The sequence below is a fragment of the Oncorhynchus kisutch genome, linkage group LG10 (genome assembly GCF_002021735.2).
Source record: "Oncorhynchus kisutch isolate 150728-3 linkage group LG10, Okis_V2, whole genome shotgun sequence".
Classification (NCBI taxonomy): Eukaryota; Metazoa; Chordata; class Actinopteri; order Salmoniformes; family Salmonidae; genus Oncorhynchus; species Oncorhynchus kisutch.
In genome coordinates, this window is record NC_034183.2 from 61,233,993 (window position 1) to 61,257,186 (window position 23,194).

At 40.9% G+C, this 23,194-nt stretch overlaps 2 protein-coding genes across 15 annotated transcripts in view; both read left to right on the top strand.

Moving 5' to 3' along the window:
* Positions 1 to 17: 17 nt before the first annotated feature.
* On the top strand, positions 18 to 15,384 carry LOC109893490 (mucolipin-1). Of its 7 annotated transcripts, none has more exons than XR_004211318.1 (15): positions 18 to 348; positions 496 to 565; positions 7,418 to 7,656; positions 7,755 to 7,916; positions 8,114 to 8,270; positions 9,077 to 9,158; positions 9,385 to 9,481; positions 10,031 to 10,130; positions 10,279 to 10,385; positions 12,265 to 12,414; positions 12,547 to 12,648; positions 12,799 to 12,921; positions 13,052 to 13,314; positions 13,485 to 13,623; positions 13,717 to 15,384. XR_004211318.1 is itself a non-coding variant. In XM_031834509.1 (15 exons), the coding sequence occupies exons 1-14, from the start codon at positions 346 to 348 to the stop codon at positions 13,614 to 13,616; spliced, it is 1,731 nt and encodes a 576-aa protein (XP_031690369.1). In that variant the 5' UTR covers positions 18 to 345; the 3' UTR covers positions 13,617 to 13,623; positions 13,717 to 15,384. The 7 variants fall into 7 exon arrangements, 6 of the variants coding, with proteins under 6 accessions (XP_031690369.1, XP_031690370.1, XP_020342313.2 ...); XM_031834509.1 differs by having other exon boundaries at positions 13,052 to 13,258; XM_031834510.1 differs by having other exon boundaries at positions 496 to 559; positions 13,052 to 13,258.
* Positions 13,717 to 23,194, top strand: part of LOC109893489 (mucin-17) — a 36,218-nt gene continuing 26,740 nt past the window's right edge. For 2 of the 8 annotated variants that reach the window (XM_031834503.1, XM_031834505.1), the window contains exon 1: positions 18,549 to 19,006. The gene's annotated coding sequence lies outside the window, so the exon portion shown is untranslated. Of the gene's footprint in view, positions 13,812 to 15,661; positions 15,825 to 18,548; positions 19,007 to 22,807; positions 22,895 to 23,194 lie in introns of those variants that run through there. The other 6 variants (XM_031834500.1, XM_031834501.1, XM_031834499.1 and 3 more) reach the window with 6 other exon arrangements.

Genomic DNA, 23,194 nt, shown 5'->3' on the forward strand with positions numbered 1-23,194 from the left:
CATACATTTTAGAAATTTAGAAAACGCTATATCTACACGTTTTCCCTATACTTCCTTGTACGTTTTTGAACAGGGTGTAACGTACATTTGCTCCTTACGGTGGGTGTGCCGGAGTGTAGCTTGAAAGAAATTAGTGACATTTAAAGGGCAGCGGATACATTTTGAACCCATAACCCCTCCCCGTTTTTCAACTGGTCGTTCATTATGAGACCGTTTCCGTTGTACTGAACGCAGCCTAGCTTTGATCGTTTGACTATCAATGCAATGGGTGGGGCCACAAACGCTATCACGAATGAGATATTTTGAGACCAATGACCATCAAGGCATATCCAGATAACATGTCACATGGTGATTGTCATGTGACTATTGGAAGCTGCGACTTTGTGATTGTGGAGCGCAGCGTCCCTATTCTCTTGTAATTTGTTTCCTCAATGTTTAGTTTTCTGACAGTCCTAAACTAATATTTCTATGAATTTCTTATTGTATTATTCGTAGGAATTCATTAATGTCCTGCAAAGCATCGCCATGGCATCATCGAACTGTAACTGCATCCAAGACGGTACAGGTTGGTCATGTACTTCCATTTATCAGTCTAAGCCTCATTTTTAAAGTTGACCAGCATTTACCAAACTCGGTCCTCGGGACCCCAAGGGGTGCACGTTTTGGTTTTTGCCCAAACACTACAAAATGATCACGACTTGATGTTGATTGTTATTGATGATTTAAATCAGCTGTGTACTGTTAAGGGAAGAAGCAAAACATGCACCACGGGTCCCGAGGGCCGAGTTTGGTCAACCTAAAGGTGTATAAAATAACACATTTCATAAGGATAATGTATTTGTTGTATAGTGTTAAATGGGAAGACTGCGTCATCTGTGAGTGCCTAGCATCGCAATATGATCATAACAGGCTAATTGTATGTCAATAATGCTTCCATTGCTGTATCGTACCTCGCCCAAGAATATACTAAATGTTATTTTCAGAGGCGAATTGACTCTGGCAGCCAAATAAGCAATCTAAACGTGAATCGATCCTCAATTGTGGTACGGTTCTAGAAACATTAAGCTTTCTACTTTCATATCACCAAAATAATTTAACAAATTCCAAATATACACATACTGTATCCTGTTCTAACTGTTGCAGCCGGCAATATTTTTCAGTTACAACACGTTTGTGGCGTCCTTGTTCCCACACATGTGTTGGGAGACGCAGATAGCTAATTAGCACAGGTAGTCGCCTCCGACTTCCGTAAACAAACCGAGGTAAAATTGGTTTTATATTCAACAGATATTCAACAGACATTCGCCAAAAGAAATGTTACAAATGTAAAAAATCTACGTTTTCACTGATTATGACATAATCATCATACTAGGTTTGATTTAGTCTATACATGTCTAGTATACTTTTCAACCTTTGCTTTGAATAGAAATTCCAGTTTTGATTTGATAGAAATACATCAAATCTAAAATATTGCATTTAAAGATGAAGAAATCAATAACTAATTCAGTGATTGTTCCAGAAAAGTGAAAATATGCATTTATTTGCAATAACTTTAAATAAATGTTAATTTCAAGTACAATTTGTTCTATATAAAGTTAGACTATGTAAACATTGTTTACATAAAGTTGTAATCTTACATTTTATGCCAAATCAATGTTTGCATTTTTAGTGCAACAATTCCACATTTTAGAGTAGTTACAAGGCACAAAATTCACTTATTTCTATGTCTCTAATTTAACAGCTAAGAGGCCCCTTCCAATCATTTTCTATTTTAGCTTTGTTCAAGTCCTTTGTCATCCCCAGACAAGCTGAATGGTACCATCTCCTGAGGTAATAGATTCAGCTGTTGAACACTTAAATGCAAATGTTTAATACCCCGGGTATTCCCAGAACACATTACGGAAAGTCTATAGTCAGTGGTCACTTTATTAGGTACAACTACCTTTGCATCTGGAACAGCGTGAATTCAAAACAGTTGATGAAACTGGGAAAGGAGAGACTGTTCAAGTTATTAAGCACAGTTGGAGTTTATTAGTCAGTACAAGTTCTGGAACCTTTCTGAGTTACAAAAGTCAGACTGTCATTTTGCACATTCTAAAGTTCAAACAAACAGTAACAGAATACCTGAATACTTCTCTGCATGCTTTAGTGTGTAGCAAGCCAAGACCATGGGACTTGGTGTATGTAGGAGCAATTTATTTTCGTGAATAGGGTGGTGAACCTGGCAACTGAGTGTAGATATCACAAACAACTCATTTTGAGCAGTGTCTGTCTGTTATACGTTTGATCAATGGGTATAATGGTAAATCTGATCCACAAGTTCCTCATAGGCTCACTTGGATATATAGAGTTGGAGGTAAAGAAAAAAAATATTAAACGAGGACATTAAAACAATGGCAGAGTTCTTTCATCCACATCCATTCACACAAAATATGGATTTTAAAGTATAAATACCCTTCTAAGACCACTGTCTTTCTGGATGTTTTAAAAGGTTTGTAAATAGTTATATCCGTAATGAATTTGAATTGAACGGGATATGGTAATACCTATGTAGGTGACATAGTTTCTCCACTGGTATAATGTGTGGTAGTTGCATACTTCCCTGCTGAATTATGTAGAGCTGATTTTGGGCCAGCTGATATTTTTTTCATGATCTTTTGTGGGGAAAAAACTAATTTTGTGCTCGCAGTTTGAAAGAGAGGGAGCAAATAGCATAGGCACAGCCTGGTTGAAGTCCTAGTTTCAATGGTTAGTGCCAGTAGATTGCAGAGGGGTTCACATACAGTTCAGAGGCAAATCATAATGTATACATTTAGCCCAAAAACAAAACATGTACCGTCCACTTCTTATATTAGTGCTTTTGTTTGTTATGGCTTTATCTTTGCAACTCTGCCCTAGAAGGCCAGCATCCCAGAGTCACCTTTTCACAATTGAGATTTGTGTTTCACGGGTACTATTTAATGAAGCTGCCAGTTGAGGACTTGTGAGGCACCTGTTTCTCAAACTAGACACTCAAAAGTACTTGTGCTCTTGCTCAGTTGTGCACCAGGCCTCCCACTCCTCTTTCTATTCTGGGTAGAGCCAGGTTGCGCTGTTCTGTGAATTGAGTAGTACACAGCGTTGTACGAGATCTAGTTTCTTGGCAATTTCTCGCATGGAATAGCCTTCATTTCTCAGAACAAGAATAGACTGCCGAGTTTCAGAAGAAAGTTCTTTGTTTCTGGCCATTTTGAGCCTGTAATCAAACCCTCATGCTGATGCTTCAGATACTTAACTAGTCTAAAGGACAGTTTTATTGCTTCTTTAATCAGAACAACATTTTTCAGCTGTGCTAACATGATTGCAAAAGGGTTTTCTAATGATAAATTTGCCTTTTAAAAATGATATACTTGGATTAGCTAACACAACGTGCCATTGGAACACAGGAGTGATGGTTGCTGATAATGAGCATCGGTATGCCGATGTAGATATTCCATAAAAAAATCTGACTTTTCCAGCTACAATAGTCATTTACAACATTAACCATTTCTATACTGTATTTATGATCAATTTGTTATTTTAATGGACTAAAATGTTGCTTTTCTTTCAAAAACAAGGACATTTCTAATTGACCCCAAACTTTTTAATGGTAGTGAATGTTATCGTTCACTCTTAGTTTTCCTTATCTCCACTGTGGAATGTCCTGGTCTTCTTGATCCATCCACCTGTCGTCTTTGTTAGTCAGGCCTGACCCCTTCATCCTGTAGTTTTTTCAATGTAATTTAATTTAAGATGACTGAAGATGCAGAACATTCTGCCAGGCCCCTTCTAATAGGGTATAACAGACTCGTTAGGACTTTGACCACACACACTCTAGATGGAATACATGCCCTCTATCAAATCAAAACTGGAATTTTTACAACAACAAAAAAGTTGTAAAAGTATGCTAGACATTTTATAGAATAAATCATACCTAGTTTGATGGTTCTGTGAGAAATGGTGAATTAGTTATTGATTTATATAGCTTTAAATTGCATTTGAAAGATTTTGTTTCCATCAAAACAAAGGTTGTAAAATTATGTTAGACGTGTATAGAATAAACCATATCTATTTTTATGTTTCTGTGACAATGAATAAGTTATTGATTTTTGCCATTTTAAATAGCTTTTGGCGAATGTCCGAATATAAACCAACTTCACCTCGGTCGTAAACAAGCACTTTAACATGGAAATATGGCTGTGTGGGAACCCTATAAAGGTGTATTAATTGAAGTTTTTTATTTTTGGAAAATTATTTATTGATATGGAAGTGAAGTACCATGTTTCCATAACTGTATCCCTTGCAAGGCCTATTTGCTATTAGTGCTAGAGGCGTCATTACGGACCTTGATTCGATCCCGGCCTGTATCACAACCTGCGGTGATCGGGAGTCCCATAGGGCGGTGCACAATTGGCCCAGTGTCATCTGGGTTAGGGTAGGGTTTGGCCGGGTAGGCCGTCATTGTAAAATAAACATGTGTTCTTAACTTATTTGCCTAGTTAAATACAATACAAATGATTGTGTCCAGTTTTCTGAGGGTTATTAGAATATTCCATCATTGTCCCACCAAACATACTCAGAACATGGTTGCCATATTGTCTGAACATAAGTTAATGTTCTAGACAAGTGTCATGGGAATGTAGCAAAAACATTTCTGTATCAGTTGTCAGGACATCGGCTGATCATTTACAGGGCTTTCTGTGTAGTGGTTTAATGTTGGTGGGGCATGTTAACCTGTTTTAATGATATTCCTGAATCACTATGATCAATAAAATAGATTTTCTCGAGTACTTTTAAGAGGTGATATTTACTTCAAATTGCATTCGCCCTATTGCTTAAGCCTATCAGAGATATCATTATTGGGACAGTGGTTAGGGCATTCGTCATTGGTAATGGAGACCTGGGTTCCAGACCTGCTAGGAGAGTCACCCTACTTTCTCATTCTTAGCAATATACACTGAGTGTACAAAACATTAGGAACACCTTCCTCATTCATTTATACCTGCTTCTGCCCTCGGAACAGTCTCAATTCGTTGGGGCATGGACTCTACAAGGTGTCAATTGTTCCACAGGCATGCTGGAACATTTTGACTCCAATGCTTTCTTTAGTTGACTGGATGTCCTTTGGGTGGTGGACCATTTTTGATGCACAAGGGAAACTGTTGAGCTTAGAAAAACCCAGCAGCGTTGCAGTTCTTGACACACTCAAACCTGTGCACCTACTACTATAATGTGGTTTAAAAGGATCTTATCTTTTGTTTTGCCCATTCACCCTCAATGTCACAAATATAATCCATGTCTCAAGGCTTAAAAATCCTTCTTTAACCTGTATTCGGCACGTGACAAATACAATTTGATTTGAGATGTAGGTGAGTAGACAACCAGTGTAGACCTTAAAAGTGAAATGCTTACTTACAAGCCCTTAACCAACAATGCTTTAAGAAGTAAAAAAAAAAAAAGTGTTGGAAGTAAAAAATGTAAAATAGAAAATATAGTAACAAATAATTCAACAGCAGCAGTAAAATGACAAGCGAGACTATATATACAGGGGGTAACGGTACAATGTGCAGGGGCACCGGTTAGTCGGGCTAATTGAGGTAATATGTAGGTAGTTAAAGTGACTATGCATAGATTATAAACAGAGTAGCAGCAGCAAACAAATAGGGGTCTGGGTAGCCCATCTACTGATTTTGAAGTAGATTTAAAAAGTGACATCAATAATGGATCATAACTTTTATCTGCTCAGTCTGTCATGAAAAGAGGTGTTCCTAATGTTTTTCATGCTCAGTGTTTGTTAATGTCATTATTTAGCTAGTTACAACACTATAGTTGGGCCATGTCCTGTCCAGAAGAAACCCTACTCCCTCCTCCCTAGGCACTTGTGTTGATCTGAAACAACGTGATAGGTGGCAGGCTGTAAGTAATTGGGTGAATGCACTGAGGTATATCTCAGCTCTGTTAAAAGTACACTCAAGAAAAACATTTATTGATCATAGAGATTCAAGAAAACAGGTGAACATGCCTAACCATCATTAGACAACTACACTGAAAACCCTTAAAATGCCTAAATAAGTAGCCCTAAATCAAATCAATGATGAGACTGGTAAGATTAACCAATATAGGTATTTCAGTTAATAAAAAATACCTTATTTACATAACTATTCAAACCCTTTGCTATGAGACTTGAAATTGAGCTGTTTCCTAGTTCCGTTGATCATCCTTAACATGTTTCTGTCTATATAAGGTCCTACAGTTGGCAGTTCATGTCAGAGCAAAAATCAAGCAATGAGGCCAAAGGAATTGTCCGTACAGCTCCGCGACAGGTTTGTGTCAAGGCACAGATCTGGAGAAGGGTACCAAAACATTTCTGCAGCATTGAAGGTCCCCAAGAACACAGTGGCCTCCATCATTCTTGAATTGAGAATCGACCCAGCCAAACTGAGCAATCGGGGGAGAAGGGCCTTGGTCAGGGAGAGCAGAGCTGACAGAGCTCCAGAATTCCTCTGTTGAGATGGGAGAACCTTCCAGAAGGACAACAATCTCTGCAGCACTCCACCAATCAGGCCATTATGGTAGAGTGGCCAGACAAAAGGCACATGACAGCCCACTTGGAGTTTGCCAAAAGCCACCTAAATGACTCTGACCATGAGAAACAAGATTGAACTCTTTGGCCTGAATGCCAAGCGTCATGTCTGGAGGAAACATGGCACCTCCCTACGGTGAAGCATGGTGATGGTGGCAGCATCATGCTGTGGGGATGTTTTTTAACGTCAGGGACTGGGAGACTAGTCCGGATTGAGTGAAGATGAATGGTGCAAAGTACAGAGAAATCCCTTGATGAAAACCTGATCCAGACCTCAGACTTGGGGTCATTGTCAACAGGACAACGACCCCAAGCACACGGCCAAGACCACGCAGGTGTGGCTTCGGAACAAATACAGGTGTGCCAAGCTTGTAGCGTCATACCCAAGATGACTCAAAGATGTAATTGCTGCCAAAGGTGCTTCAACAAAGTACTGAGTAAGGGGTCTGAATACTTATGTAAATTTGATATTTCAGTTTTTGTTTTAATACATCTACAAAATGTCAACTTGTTTTTGCTTTGTCATTATGGGTTATATTGGGTAGATTGAGGGGGAAAAAAACGTATCAATTTTAGAATAAGGCTAACATAACAATGTGGAAAGTCAAGGGTTCTCTATTTTTTTTATTGAATGGGCTATATCAAACCTGATCCAATGCATGCTTGAATTATATAATTATAGTAAAATTACAATACCACATCGCTTTCCCACTTACTTTTTTTCAGCAGCAATATCAAGCTTATGAGTGCTCTTTTCAAATATGCCTTCCCTATGTTGTATGTAGAAACTCATGTCTGTCATTGATTCTCTCTCAGAGAAGGATGAGCTGTTCTCACCTGTGAGCAGCTACAGGTCCGATGACCTCAGTAGCGGGAACCCCCGGGTCACCGGTCTGGTAGGCTCAGAGCTCAGGCAACAGCAGCAGGAGGAGGAGGCACTGCGGAGGAAGCTCAAGTACTTTTTCATGAGTCCCTGTGACAAGTACCACGCCAAAGGCCGCAAGCCCTTTAAACTGGTCCTGCAGCTGCTCAAGATCCTCATTGTCACTGTACAGGTTAGCCTTTACTGAACTGAAGAATTGGTATTCATGATGGGTCTTCTGTTGATTTTTCAGTGTTTTAACCCTTAATCCCCTGTCACTCCCTTCTCTAGTTAGTCCTGTTTGGCTTGAGTAACCAGATGGTGGTGACATTCAAGGAAGAGAACACAGCATCCTTCAAACACCTTTTCCTTAAAGACTACCGGGATGGCTCTTCAATGGCAATCCACACACAGAGTGAACTCTATAGCCATATTTATTATGCTGTAGATCAGGTACTAGTATCTCAGTATGCAACACTAATCAGAGACCGGCAGATGAGTGACTTCTCAACCCTCTCATTTTGTTCTATGTAATGCCTTGTTATTAAATTATCTTTTGTCTTCCTTGTCTGTGTCTATGATGTCTTTCTATTAGTATAACTGTATGTTACCTATTCCATATATCATCCTTTCTATTTTCTTTTCCTCAGTTCCTGGCTCTACCACAGACATCAGTGGGGCGGTATGCATATGTATGGGGTGAGGGTGTGAATGAGAGTGCCCTCTCTCTGTGCCAGCGGTACTACAAGAGGGGCATCATCGACCCCATCAACGACACCTTTGATATCGACCCGAAAGTTATTAACGGTACCCTGGCCGCATTCTCCCTTTTCTGTTCATTAAGTTGTCTATCAAATTCCACCTCCATGTATTTGAGGTCAGTCTGTTGGTCTTGTTTTTTTCAATCCACTGCCAGTTGTCTTTGGCCCGTCAGGAAGTAACTGTTATTGACTCAAAGCTCCACATATGTCAAGAGTTGCCCTCTAACCGTGCCCTACTTTCAGTGCTGAGAATAGATCCTGTCCATAAAAGCATCAACCATATAAGTGCTATTTCCACTAACATCAGCAAAATAATAGAGAGCTGGCCAAATGGACGTCTTCTGTTCGATTCACCTGCTGATTTCACAAAGATGGTTTATTGGCACAGTTTTTTTAAATGTGTTTTGGCACATGTTATCAAAAGTGGTTAGGTCAAGGTTGGCAACTAAACAGAAGTAGTTAAGATAACTTAGTATTTCAAAATGTTGAAGTTGTGAAAGTATTTTCCATTGGCTTTGGGGAAAAAAAGTGAATAACAGAATACTTGCAAGTGTCAAATGTACATTGAGTGTACAATATATTAGGAAGACCTGCTAATTCCATGACGTAGACTGACCAGGGGAATCCAGGTGAAGCTATGTTCCCTTATTGATGCTACTTGTTTAGTCCACTTCAATCAGTGTAGATGAAGGGGAGGAGACATGGATTGTGTATGTGAGCCATTCAGAGGGTGAATGGGCAAGACAAAAGATTACTCTGTGAAGATGCTTCTGGAAATACATCTCATTGATTTCTGTTTTTGTTCCTACTCTCTCTCAACTTGCTTTTATTCCATCCTTCGGTCTTTTTCAGATTGCATTGGTGTGGACCCACTACCAGACCCTCCTTCTCCTGATTACAGTGACTACAAGAACTTCACTCTCCAGTTTCACAAGTGAGACCCACAATGGTGTCCCTTGCTCCCTCTCCCCCTTTTATTCTAGCCCATTTTTGTCATTTTGTCAGTCCTAATGTTAATATATTGCTTATGGTAATGCTTATGTAATGCATTACATATCAACATGGAACATTACTGGGTAATATCACTTCTCTATTGAGATTACATGGATGCATTCCTCTTACTGGATCTTGTCTCTCGTCTTCTTCTTCTTGGTCTCCAGGCTGATCAATGTGACCATTCAGTTCCAGCTGAAGGCCATAAACATCCAGACCATCATCAACAATGAGATCCCTGACTGCTACACCTTTGCTATTATGGTGAGATGACCTACTAATTTCCCTTGAACAGCCCAGTTTCCCCTATATGCATTTAAATTGTGGCCTCCACAAATGTTTTAAAATGTTTTCAGTTTAAACTTAAGCGACTAAATACAGATATAATGTATGTAGAAAATATAGGATGGCGCAATATATTTAGAAATAAGAATCTTTGAGAACTAACAATCACCAAAAAGAAACTAGGCAGTCATGGCATGTGGCCCCCACTGTTTTTGTTATAATTTGAGTCACTCCGATGGCATAAGAACACGGCGTAAACCATGGCGAAATGTGTAGAATTGCAGAAAATTAGCTTTAAAACAGCAAAATTGTCTCCGTGGCCAAGGGGAGGGCCTCTAAAACCATGCCATTGGCCATGCCCACTAGTACGACACACCCCTTCGCTCAACTTTTCCACTGCAGCTGAAAACAAACACAGGGGAAACACTGCAGCCCCACACAGCCCACGTTATCTTAGACAGCTGTTATAAAGCCAGGATTTGTGTTGTAGCTAAGTATACAGTGTGTGTGTATTGTGGTTGCTGTCAGGTTGTCCTGGATAACAAGGCTCACAGCGGCAGAGTGAAGATCAGCCTGCTCAACCATGCCTCCATCAAGAAGTGCAAAGACCCCAACGTGTGGGGACATGGTGAGAGAGCGAGGATGGGGGGGGGGGGTACTGCTTGAGATTGATTCACTTCTTTCCTGCTGTTCCTTACTAGCTGTTTGCCTCTTCCTTCCCTTCACTCCCTGACTTAATTCATTCAAACAACCCCCCTTTCTTCTTCCTCCTATAGCGGAGAACTATGCACGGGAGGCTTTTGACGTGCTGGTGGCCATAGTGTGTCTGCTGTCCCTGCTGCTTTGTGGTCGCTCCATCCTCAGAGGAGTCATCCTACAACATGTAAGACCAAGGCTGACATTGTAATTTATATGAACAAAAATATAAATGCAACAATTTAAAATATTTTACCCATAGTTCATAGAAGGAAATCAGTCAATTTAAATTAATTTGGCCCTAATCTATGGATTTCACAAGACTAACAAACAAATGATAGTCCCACTAAGCGCAAACCATATGGAATGGTGTATCGCTGCAGAATGCTGTGGAGCCATGCTGGTTAAGTGTGCCTTTAATTCTAAATAAATCAGACGGTGTCACCAGCAAAGCACCCCCACACCACTTCCTCCATGCTTCACGGTTGGAACCACACGTGCGGAGATCATCCGTTCACCAACTCTGCGTCTCACAAAGACACGGTGGTTGGAACCAAAAATCGAAAAAGCCGAAAGTCTCTTCTTATTATTCATGTCCTTCAGTAGTCTACACTGAACTGTTGATGTCTCTTACTTGACCTATGTGAAGCATTTATTTGGGCTGCAATTTTTAAGGTGCAGTTAACTCTAATGAATTTATCCTCTGCAGCAGAGGTAACTTGGTCTTCTTTTCCTGTGGCGGTCCAAATGAGAGCCAGTTTCATCATAGCGCTTGATGGTTTTTGCGACTGCACTTGAAAAAATGTTTAAAGTTCTTGACATTTTCCACATTGACTGACCTTCATGTCTTAAGTAATGGACTGTTTTTCTTTGCTTATTTGATCTGTTCTTGCCATAATATGGACTTGGTCTTTTACCAAATAGGGTTATCTTCTGTATACCACCCTACCTTGTCACAACACAACTGATTGGCTCAAACGCAAAAAGAAGGAAAGAAATTCCACAAATGATCTTTTAACAAGGCACACCTGTTAATTGAAATGCAATCCAGGTATTCTTGACTTCAGAACGTTCCGTGAATATACCTTTTTGTCTATTTAGCCGGGCCTCCGTCTGTTTCATTCGACCAGGATCTTACAAATTCTGGTTTGCAGACTGAGAGTAATATAATTAGATTGGGTGATGTACCTGGAGAACATAATTCTCTTATCACTACCTCATGAAGCTGCTTGAGAGAATGCCAAGGGTGTTCAAAGATTCCATATGTGTTATTTCATAGTTTTGATGTCATCACTATTATTCTACAATGTAGAAAATAGTAAAAATAAAGAAAAACCCTTGATTTAATTGATTTTTATTAGGATCTCTTTTAGTCCCCATTTGGACTAATCTTCCAAGAGTCCTTAACATTAAAATACAATTTATAATACAAACTCACTTTCACATAACACACTATTACAAACATACATGAGTAGGTGTCAGCTTGCGACCCCATTTTCATATCAATCAATCAAATGTATTTATAAAGCCCTTTTTACATCAGCCGATGTCACAAAGTGCTATACAGAAACCCAGCCTAAAAGCCCAAACCGCAAGCAATGCAGATGTAGAAGCACAGTGGCTAGGAAATACTCCCTTGAAAGGCAAGAACCTAGAGAGGAACCAGGCTCTGAGGTGTGGCCAGTCCTCTTCTGGCTGTACCAGGTGGAAATTATAACAGTACATGGCCAAGATGTTCATAGATGACCAGCAGGATCAAATAATAGTAATCGCAGTGGTTGTAGAGGGTGCAACAGGCCAGCACCTCCGGAGTAAATCTCAGTTGGCTTTTCATAGCTGATCATTCTGAGTTCGAGACAGCAGGTGTGGTAGATCGACAGTCGAACACAGCAGGTCCGGAACAAGGTAGCACGTCAGGTGAACAGGTCAGGGTTCCTTATCCGCAGGCAGAACAGTTGAAACAGCAAGGTCATATCAGGCGACCCCACATAGTGTCATGACACCTAGTTTGGGAACCGCTGGTTTATTCTGTTCATTTGTCTGTCCCATCTCTGTGTTTCTGACAGGAGTATGTCCAGTTCTTCAGACACAGACTGAATCACAGTGTGTGCTGGGCAGACAGGATGGAGTTCATTAACGGCTGGTTCATCCTGCTCATCATCAGTGACCTGCTCACCATCACCGGCAGCTTCATCAAGATTGGCATAGAGTCCAAGGTAATACAGAACAATGCATTGCTTTTAGTTTCATATCTTTCCAGGCCTGCACCAGTCCCCCCACTTTTAGAATTAGACAGAGCAAATAATATCATTATTAATACAAATAATTTAAATGACTCTGTCCTTCAGAACATGTCGTTGTATGATGTGTGTGGGATTCTGCTCGGTACCTCCACTCTGCTGGTGTGGGTGGGAGTCCTCCGCTACCTCAGTTTCTTCCAGAAGTACAATGTGAGTGACATAATCAGTCACACAAAAATGCACACATTGACATTTAAGTTGAATGGCTTTCTGGGGAGGTTTTGTGTCACTTCCCACTTCTTTTTTTTTTCTTTCCCATGTGTAAATTTGTTTTACATTTTCTCTCTTCCTCATTCTCAGATCCTGATTGTGACGCTGCGGGCTGCCTTCCCTAATGTAATCCGCTTCTGCCTCTGTGTAGCTGCCATATACCTGGGTTATTGCTTCTGTGGCTGGATCGTGCTGGGTCCTTACCATACCAAGGTATTTGGTCATGGACAGGATGCACACATGTATTTGTGTATTTTTATTATTCATAAGAAATATCACAAATTGCTGAAACTGTGAAAAATAAATGTGTTCTAATACACCAACTCATCCTCTGTTCCTGCAGTTCCGCTCTCTGTCCATGGTGTCCGAGTGCCTGTTTTCTCTGATCAACGGGGACGATATGTTTGTGACATTTGCTGAGATGCAGAAGAGTGGCACGATGGTGTGGGTGTTCAGCCAGGTCTACCTCTACACCTTCATCTCCCTCTTCATCTACATGGTGCTCTCCCTCTTCATTGCGCTCATCACCGGAGCCTACGATGCCATCATGGTACTGTGGGAGGGATGAAGGATGAGGGGACTGATAGAAGTGGAGGATGAGGGATGGTGGGTGGAAGGAGTGAATGGAGAAATGCAGGACAGATGATTTACTGACGTTAAAATAAAAGATGAAGTGTTGATGAGTGCCATATGGAGAAAGGGTGCAATGTACCGGAAGTAGGATGGAAGAGGATTCTTTACAGTCATTTTTATCGAAGCACTCTGTCTCTCTACAGGCCCAAACCCAGGAGCCGATGCACATCACAGACCTGCATGCTTTCATAGCAGAGTGTACTGATACACCTTGCTCTGGAAAGTTCCGTGGCCCAGAGGCATCCTCCTGTTCATTCTTCTGCTGCTGCGACTGAAGAGAGAGTGAGTGTTTGTGCGTCATTCAGGGTTTGATGTTTTTGTCTTTTGAAGTAATCTCAATTCCATTGACATAGATTGGTTATTTCTCTATTTCAGATCCTCCAGTGGGAGGATGTCTTCTTGGTGATCGGACCTTAGACTACACTGTCCTCTGTAGGATGTGGCACTTCGGTGCATTTAAATTCAGACGGGTACAGTACAACTTACTAACTGCTGTAGATCGCACATTAATATTTAATATACCAGTTCATTGGGTTTTTATAGCTAACAAGTTCCATTCATATGGCTAGCTAATTCATGACTAATACAACAATATAGCTAGCTGTCCTTTCCGAGAGGAAACTGATTTTGCACAACGTACTGTATATCTGAATATGTTTTACTAATTAGGAGTTTTATTTATGGTGCAGTTTTGATTTATTGTTGAATTGGGTCTGCATGACCCTATGACTGAGGGACGGCGATGGTTTAATTGTGCTTTACTGTGCCTGGGGGGCCCTGAACATTATGATTGTCCTCTGAATCATGTTTATGACAGAGACACACACTAACAGACAGGCTGAAACGTGCACACCGTTATGTACTGTATTTTTAGGGAAGGCTACTCACTCTTTGGTCCTTTATTCCCTTCTCCTCCTCTGGATGGGATGATGACATGTTCAAGGACGGGACCTGCAGCCGTAGTTAGTCATCAATATGTATGAAGCCTTTGGTGTAAAGAGACAGGTGACCCTGACCTGAACACCAATGTACTGCAAGACCGCTATAGTGGGTTTTATAGTGCACTTTACAGACTATATTGCTGAGGAAAAGACACATTTTAATTTGAAACAATGCTAAATGTTTTAACCACCCTTATTAATTATTTTGTTGGATGACTGTTGCACCTGACTGAAATACAAGGCCAGTAAAATATTATTTGATGAGATTTATCTGACATTGTTTTATTGAATTCCGTGTTAATTTATTGAATCTCTCTCCAGGCAAATTAATTCTGCAAACCAGTATGTGGTTCAAATCATGTTTCACTGAAGGAAAGGGACTGAATTATCATATTGTATCTGTTTGATTTGAAAAACCGTTTGAAGTGATAATGTCATTTAATTGTATGAAATGTTATGAAAGCTTATAGTGATGTTCATTAGGAGAAAAAAGGATTCGTTGCACAAGATTCGTAAGCGATCAAAGGGAAGGGAAGAGTTGTCAGTATAGGACAAATAGAGAAATCATTGTGTACCCAGAATGCACTGTTTCTGGTGAAGGTGTTTTTCCATTACATGTTTTCAAAAGTGATTTATTCAAGTATGTGTTGATGACTAGAAATGTACATTTTTTTGAATGTTTTTACTTAGTACATTTATCTTGCTTGAGATCAGGTACACATGTACGATGAGCCATGATGACAGGACTAGAAGCGGTGCTAAATGTCTCATGGCATGCAGCACAGTGGCGTAGAAGATTACTTGTAAGGATTGTTGTTGTAGTGTATTTCTTCACTACATGTGTTTTATACTCTGCTAACGTCATAATTTGTATTTCTCATTGTTTTACTCTGTTATGGTTGGTTAGACTGATACTAATAATTTTAGTATGGCCAAATTGCTCAACATCTACATTTTGGATGAGAATCTCGCTTGTACATATTATTTTTATTTTTAAAGCTGTTCTCGTTTTTTTGCCCTTTTTTTCAGTACATTGCATTTCTGTGCCACCTCTCTGGCTAATACCAGTAAACCACCTCCAATTAAAACTATTGAAAGCGTACTGTTTATTTCTACCAAGCAGAGTCCTATTTTCTGGTGATGTGGTCCATGTTGTCGCTTTTCTGCTCTCTCTCGTCAAGGACATTTTCCATTTAGTCCTCTTCATGGTCAATGAGGCAGAACAACACCTTTGTCAGTTATGTCAGTTGAGTGCTCGACCTGTTATGAACTTTTAAAGGGTAATGTAACAAACTTGCTTAAAGACAGTTTTCTATGTATCTGGATTCATGGTGAATTGTACTTGATCAGATCATCATTGCTTCTCATCTTCATGCCAGGGCCAGTACAGTGTGACTGTGGTGGTATGATGGCACCACTAGAGGGAGAAAGGAGTCGCTTGTCTGACTACATAACCTCCAGCCAGCCAGCAAGTCAAAGAAAATCAATAGCTGTCTGAGACCATAAAGAAAGAAGAGAAAACAGAAACAAAGGGGATGAGAGGTAAATAGTTTAAAGTACCTTGTTTTTAAGGGGCCAAAATGTACCACACGCCAGTACAATTGCACATCGCAAAACAAAAGATAAGTGAAGGGAGATAATTGAAAAGTACATGTCAAAATGGGGAGGGAAGATCAGTGCGGAGATCTGCACAGTCAGTGCTCTTAATGTAGCTTCGTCTGAGTGGTATAGAGGAGAGGGGACCCTGTCCGATTCCCTTAGTAGTAGCAGCATGCATTATTAACGGCAGAATGCAGCCAGAAAGGGCTGGGAAGCACTTCCACTAACCCATCAACCAGAAACTGGCCTGCCTGGACATCATCAGGTTTCAGGGTAACAATTCCGATTAAACAGAAAGTCCTCTAAAGCATGAGACACGAGGCCTCCTCTTTTAGTGTTTAGAGTGAAACTAGGTGATAACATGAGATGTGGATTTTACTAGGCTGTGTGCATAATACAGTTGTATGATACAACAATCTTTGTTTACTGAAATGTTCTATTATGACATTTTGTTTTAACATAAATGTTCATGTCGCAGTGAGATTAGGTTATAATTGACTGTAGTCGTAAGTATATAGTCGGTGATGTATGTGTGTTACATGTTCTTCATGTGTGTTAGTATGCAGCATGTTAATGTAATGCCGTGTTGGCACGTTCTGTTCTCCTGGGAGCCCATGCTCACACAGAACAGAAGCAGGTGCACTGCTGGCGTGTGCTAACTTGTGAACATCATTACATGCCTCAATACCATGAACAGGCTACCATGTGCTGTGTTGTAATGTTCACATCCTAGATATTCTAAGTCCATTTCAGAAACCCGTGTCTGAATTTCATCTGAGGATATAGACTGTCGGATAAGATGGGTGTTTCCCTTCTCTTTTTTTCTTTTTTTGCACAATACCTCTTTCCTCCTTTGTGTGATTTGACTGATATGAGAACAGCACTCAAGCTTGTGTGTGTGTCTGCGCGCAGGTGTTAGTGTGTATTCCTTGTCAAAGTTAGTGCAACAACATCCAGAGGCTTGACTTTGTTTCACTGACTGTGCGCCAGTTCTTTTGTGCTGGGCTGCTGGCCAAAGGGAAACAACAATGAGATAAATAACAGGGGAACTAGGTGGCGAGTACACTGCCCTGCCCCTTCCTGTCTCCACTGCAGCGCACCACAGCCTGGGTGGAAAGAAAACGTCCTCTCTTTGTTGTGCCTGTTTCACCAAGCCAATATGTCCATCTTTGGCAGGCCGAACCTAGTATAGGACCCCCAAACTCCCACCCTCTTTTCCTTGCCTTTCTCTGTTTTTCCTCTCCCTCTTTACTGTGCGTCATAGTTCTTGTGTGTGTGAGGGTACCTCTGTTTAGTGTTTTTGCTATGTTTCTACTTCTCTGCTTCCTTCACAATACATTTCCTTCACTACATTTCTGTCTGCTTTGGTCTGTTTGTGTGTTTAGTGAAAGTCATGTTAGTCAAGCATGTGTAACTAATTGTGTAGGTGTGGGCCAGAGGGTTTACCTTTGCTGATAATTTTGAGAGAGAGAAAGAGGCTGTAGGGAGTTGGGGTTATTGCATGATAGAATACAAAACAAGCGATATCAATCTTAGCATATCAACAAATACGTAGCAGCACGAGGCTACTTTACATTGCCTAGTGACAATGTAACCACAACACAACCACACAGGTCAGCGCACCATTAAGCACTGTTCACCGAGGTAAACATCCTGGGGAAGTGTGCTATGATGAATTCCGTAGGGTGAGAGCTGAAGGTGACACAATGTGAAGCACAATGCTGCCTAGCCAGTGCAGACCCTGGCACAAAAGCCTGGCTCATGTAGACAGCTCTGGCTGCACTGGGAGAGCTGAACAACAGCAGTGCAGACGGACAGGCAGCATGCCCACCGAGACTGTCTCTGAAGTCTGGTGTGAAGACAGGAGCGGCACACGCACACACCCAGACAAAGCCTATGAAAAAACGCCCCCAATCAGTCGAGGGAGACTTGTCTGGGGGAAAAACACTGTACAGACAGTGGCAGCTATTTAACTTTCTTCTGTGTCTATTCCCTCTTCATCTTGTTTCTGCCTCCTTTGATTCCACCATGTCTCTGACTCTGTTACAATCTGACAAAAATTGTGTTTTTATGCACCGGTGATTCTCCTGACAGCCTCTTTGACAGGTCAAACATGTTTAGTCTTGTCAGTGTGGGGGCTTGTCTGCAACCAATTAGATATCTTGTCCTTACAATTAAGAATGTGCCACTGCAATAAACCTAGTGTTATCAATATCTCCGATGTTTATGGATATGATTATATTACCTGATTCTTTAACTTTGACACATTTTAGCATGAGTGGTAATCAATATTCATTATGTATGTGCAGCAGGACATTTTTAGTCTTTGTACAACTAATAAAGATGTTTGTTTCATTACCATATTAGAATAATATGGTAGTGATGCGCGTCAAATGAGGCATATTAGAATAATATGGTAGTAACTAAATGGCAGCGGACCGATAGAAAATCAAAATATGACAGACTATGCTGTGGTACCCTTTGTGGCTGAAATCTCAGCATCCAGTGGTCCAGAAGCAATGGAGAACTCTAACATGCCACCATTGTGTGGAGAGAATGCGCCGTTGAAAAGAAACTGCAGGAGGTGTGTGCAGGATGAGCGTGGAGTCGGCATGGAGGGAGGGGACGCGGGAAACTGGTAGAGGGATACGGGAAGGGGGAGACAACTAGTGCAACTTGGGAAGGATGGGAAGAAAGAAAGTAGGGTAGTTTGAGAGATGACATCATTCCTCATTTGAATAAATCCCAGCCGGGGTAGTGATTGGTCGTGAGATGGAGAAAGTCGAGTTACTTGGCTATTCATCCCTTTCAATTTCGCCCCCGCGCGCAATGCCGTGGTAAAACCCTCTCTGCCTGTCCATCCATCCTGCCCAGTAGAGAGTGTGTGCGTGGACTGCAAATCGCTTTTCCTTTCTTTGGAAGGGACGCGCATCACTTCTGGAAACTGCGGTCGACAGAAGTTTCTTGGTAATCTGGCTGCTGTATTTTGGCCTGTTTCTCATCTTGTTCGGTTTCATTTTGTAATTTGTTACACTTTGTATTCGAGGATACTGAAAGGATTGGGAGGATATTGTCAAACACTGGGCGTAGCTGGAGATCAAGCTATAGCTAGCTACACTGCGTTGGTAAGTGTAGAGACTGGTTGAGCGTTAGCATGTTAGCTAGCTGTGCAACTAAACTTACACTTAAATCACAGAAAATATAAAATGCAAGTTACGATGTGATGCTTTAACAAATGTTTTTCGTCTCCTAAAATATTAGATTTTTATATTTAGTGTTTGGTAGATAGTCTGGGTGAAAAATCATATAGCGGGTGAATGTCTTTGTCGACATTGCAAGTGCAACTCATGATTTCCTATTGCAAACGCAGGTTAACGTTTTTCGTCATGGATCTTGTTCTGGAGGCAGGTCTGCAGAGTGGTCACTAGTTGGCACAGTCAAACAAATCAGATTTTAAACCTAATCTTAACCACGCTGCTAACCCTAATGCCCAACTTTAATTTAAGACCAAAAAGCACGTTTTCGTGATTGTTTAAAATAAGGCAAATTTGACTTTGCAGCTGGCTCATGTAGCGGAAATCGCCCAGTTATGCCTCGAGGGCAAGATTCATGACATAAACGTCAACTTGTATTGGAAACCGCGCCATACAAATAAGCCTTGTTGAAATGCTAGCTAACTAAATAGGCTACTTGCTAACAGAACTATCCACGCGAGTCTGTTGGGTCGCACAAGAACGATAATAGGAGAAAGAAGTGAATCGTTGCATTTTCCTTCTGCCAGTGAGCGGCTCAAGCCCTAAAGAGGATGTTTTAGATTCGGAATTCGATTGCAATTGGGAGGGGGGTGACGGGGCGGTGGCAGCCCTGCGTGGTGGCTGAAATTGATCACCAGCTATTTAGCTAACCGACGAATGAACTGGCTAAAATAACAGCCTTCCTTTTGTGAAGGGATCGGTGTGGATTATTTGCCTTTTCAAAAGTAATTCGACGTATTCACTTCATTATATTAACTTTAGTGCTCTCAGGCTCTTCATCCTTCATGGTTGTAGCCTATTGTTCTGTGCGGCCAAGTGCCCTCAGTGAGAACTGCTTCGTTCTTTGCCCCCAGGCGACGTGTTGGGTAATTTAGGCAATCTTTTGCATTAATCAGCGAACGTGGCATAGGCTACTTTTGTAGGATGGCGTAAATCGAGGTTGAGAGGTCTTTGAAGGCTCCCCCAATTCTCAGGATTATTAGAACGTGAGTCATTACAAGTACTGCACTCTCAATGCAATAACACACTTGGTTCAAACTGTATCATATAGGCTAACGTTGTGGCTTCAGGCAATGAACTCGGAGCTATTTTTTGCTTGTGTTAATGTTATGCAACTAGATGACACTCTTCTCTCCAAAATAACAAGGGTGAATAACGTTAGTCTCCAAAACCCTCAACGTGCAGGTACCATATACAGTTAATCATTATAGATGGCCCACAGGCCTAACCTCTGCCCCTGATGTTCGGATGACAATGAGCGATATAGGGTGGGGTAGTGGGCATGGGTAGGTCAATATTCTGCAATGATCTGCCATGAGGTATTGATGCCACTCGGGAATAAATTGCATCCCAGGGTGATTAATGTGAGCACTTTTCAGGCATGGCCTTGTCTGGCTTAGAGAGGCTCCAACATGCTAGTCAACCCTCTGGTGCATTAATGAGCGATGGCTGACTCACAAAGCAAGCAAGTGAATGAGGCAGCGGGATGGAGACACGCTCAGACATGGGACTGATGCATTCATGTGAAATTAAAGGCAGATCCTGTTTTACCCAAGTGCTGCTGGCTTGTTACATAAAAAAAAATATATATATATCTGTCATGTCTATGAATCTAATGATAAGACAGATTTTTGTGTTCAATATCCTTTATCTTGTTTTAGCAAAAGTGTTATCTTTGTACTTTCAACCAATGTTTCAGCATTCTGACATTTGGTACCAAATTCCCCTTGCCACTTTCACAATAGGCTGAAAACGGATTCCTCCTCCTCTCATGTCTCCGCTGGCATTTTGGTTATTACATTGTCTGTCACACCTATTTTAAGTCTCCCCTATAATGCCATGCACATTTTTTAGTAAGCCTGCTGAAACAGTTGGCCAAAGGAGGGCTTAGATGTCTACGATCAGAAGAGATACAATTCCATGAGGAATTCATACTGGGGTGATTTTATGGCCGACAGTTCTCTTTGCTCTGCCCTTCCTCTGACCTATGCCATGGGCTGTCGGGGAGATGCCTACAGTAATTTGTGCCTCGGCTTGCCCTCGGGCGTAGTAGGCTTAATAATAGGTTGATTCAGTGACGTCGCTAACTGTAAATATCCAAATTTGTGTGTCCTCTGCCTGCCCTGGACTGGTCTCCTACTCACTAGATCCCCCTCAGGCTGAACCAAGGGCCGGGGTTCCGGTCTGGAAGCACGCTTTCGACTGCACCTACAGTTTTGCGTCGGTACTAGAGGTCGACCGATTAATCGGAATGGCCGATTAATTAGGGCCGGTTTCATAACAATCGGAAATCCGTATTTTTGGGTGCCGACTTTTTTTTGTTTGTTTTACATAATTTTTTATTTACATCTTTATTTAATCTTTATTTAACTAGGCAAGACCGTTAAGAACACATTCTTATTTTCAATGACGGCCTAGGAACGAGGCTGAACGACAGATTCGTACCTTGTCAGCTCGTGGGATCCAATCTTTCAACCTTATAGTTAACTAGTCCGATGCTCTAACCACCTGCCTCACGAGGAGCCTGTCTGTAACGCGAATGCAGTAAGCCAAGGTAAGTTGCTAGCTAGCATTAAACTTATCTTATAAAAAACAATCAACTACTGTCGTTGCGCCAATGTGTACTTAAACATCAATGCCTTTCTTAAAATCAAAACACAAGTATATATTTTTTAACATGTATATTTAGCTAAAAGAAATACGGGTTAGCAGGCAATATTAACAGGTGAAATTGTGTCCCTTCTCTTGCGTTCATTGCACGCAGAGTCAGGGTATATGCAACCGTTTGGGCCGCCTGGCTCTTTGCGAACTAATATGCCAGAATTGTACGTAATTATGACATAACATTGAAGGTTGTGCAATGTAACAGGAATATTTAGACTCATGGATGCCACGGAATAAACATTTTGTTTTCGAGGTGACAGTTTCCGGATTTGACAGAAGGCTCGTATTTCTGTGTGTTTATTATAGTTACGGTAAGTCTATGAATTTATAGAGCAGTCTGATTGAGGGGTGGTAGGCTGCAGTAGGTTCGTAATAGTCAAAGGTATATGGTTTAGAGAGATAGTCGACGCGTTATAATTCCTGTAATAACTTGCAGCTGAACTTGAAAGGGGTAACTTCGTTATTTTACCGTTCATGTCTTCCATAGAGAATGTCTTGATCTACTTCAAATAAGGTCTGTGTTTCGTGCAGGCTTAAACCACCTAGGTATTTTGATACCCATGTAAATCTCACTAGGATAAGGTAACATTTGACAAAATAGTTTCAGAAATCCATTCTACAATTTTTTTTTACTTCGCTTATATTTAGCCAATATTGATCAGTTACCTTGTCCTATGGATATCTACACAGTTATAAAATTGGAACGGTGGTGTAAGCCTACACGAAACACAGACCTTATTTTAAGTTAATCGAAAAATATCCTATGGAATAAGTGAATGAAGGAACCGCTTTTCAGATTTTGCTAGGTGTCATGGGAATTATGACTCGCACTTTGTTACCATGTCCTTTATTAAAATAGGATTTCCTGCATATAGAAATTTAGTTTTTGTTTTCAATATTCATCACAGGTAACTTAAACTCTATTTTTATTCAAACAGTTGAGTATTTGTCTCCTAAGCAGATTCTTCAGTATCATTGTCACTTCAGAGCTGTGTGTGTGTTTTACAGATGGCAGAGAAAAGCAGAGCACCAGTGTGGGACTATTACATGGAGTTGGCACCAGGGAAAGCAAGGTGTCTTATTTGTGATAAAGATGTAAGCATGGGGTCAGCAACGACTAAATCAAAAAATACCACCAACCTGTGGAATCACCTTAAGAACACCCATCCAAAAGCCCATATGTATTATATTAAGTTAAAATAAAAGGGTTCATTGTTCATTCAGTATTGTTGCAATTGTCATTATTACAAAAGTGTGTGTGTATATATTTCTAAAAATCTTCAGATTAATTGGTATCAGCTTTTTTTGTCCTCCAATTATCGGTGTTGAAAAATCATAATCGGTCGACCTCTCGTCGGTACTGCAGTTTAACTGATGTCCGGCCCAGAAAGACAA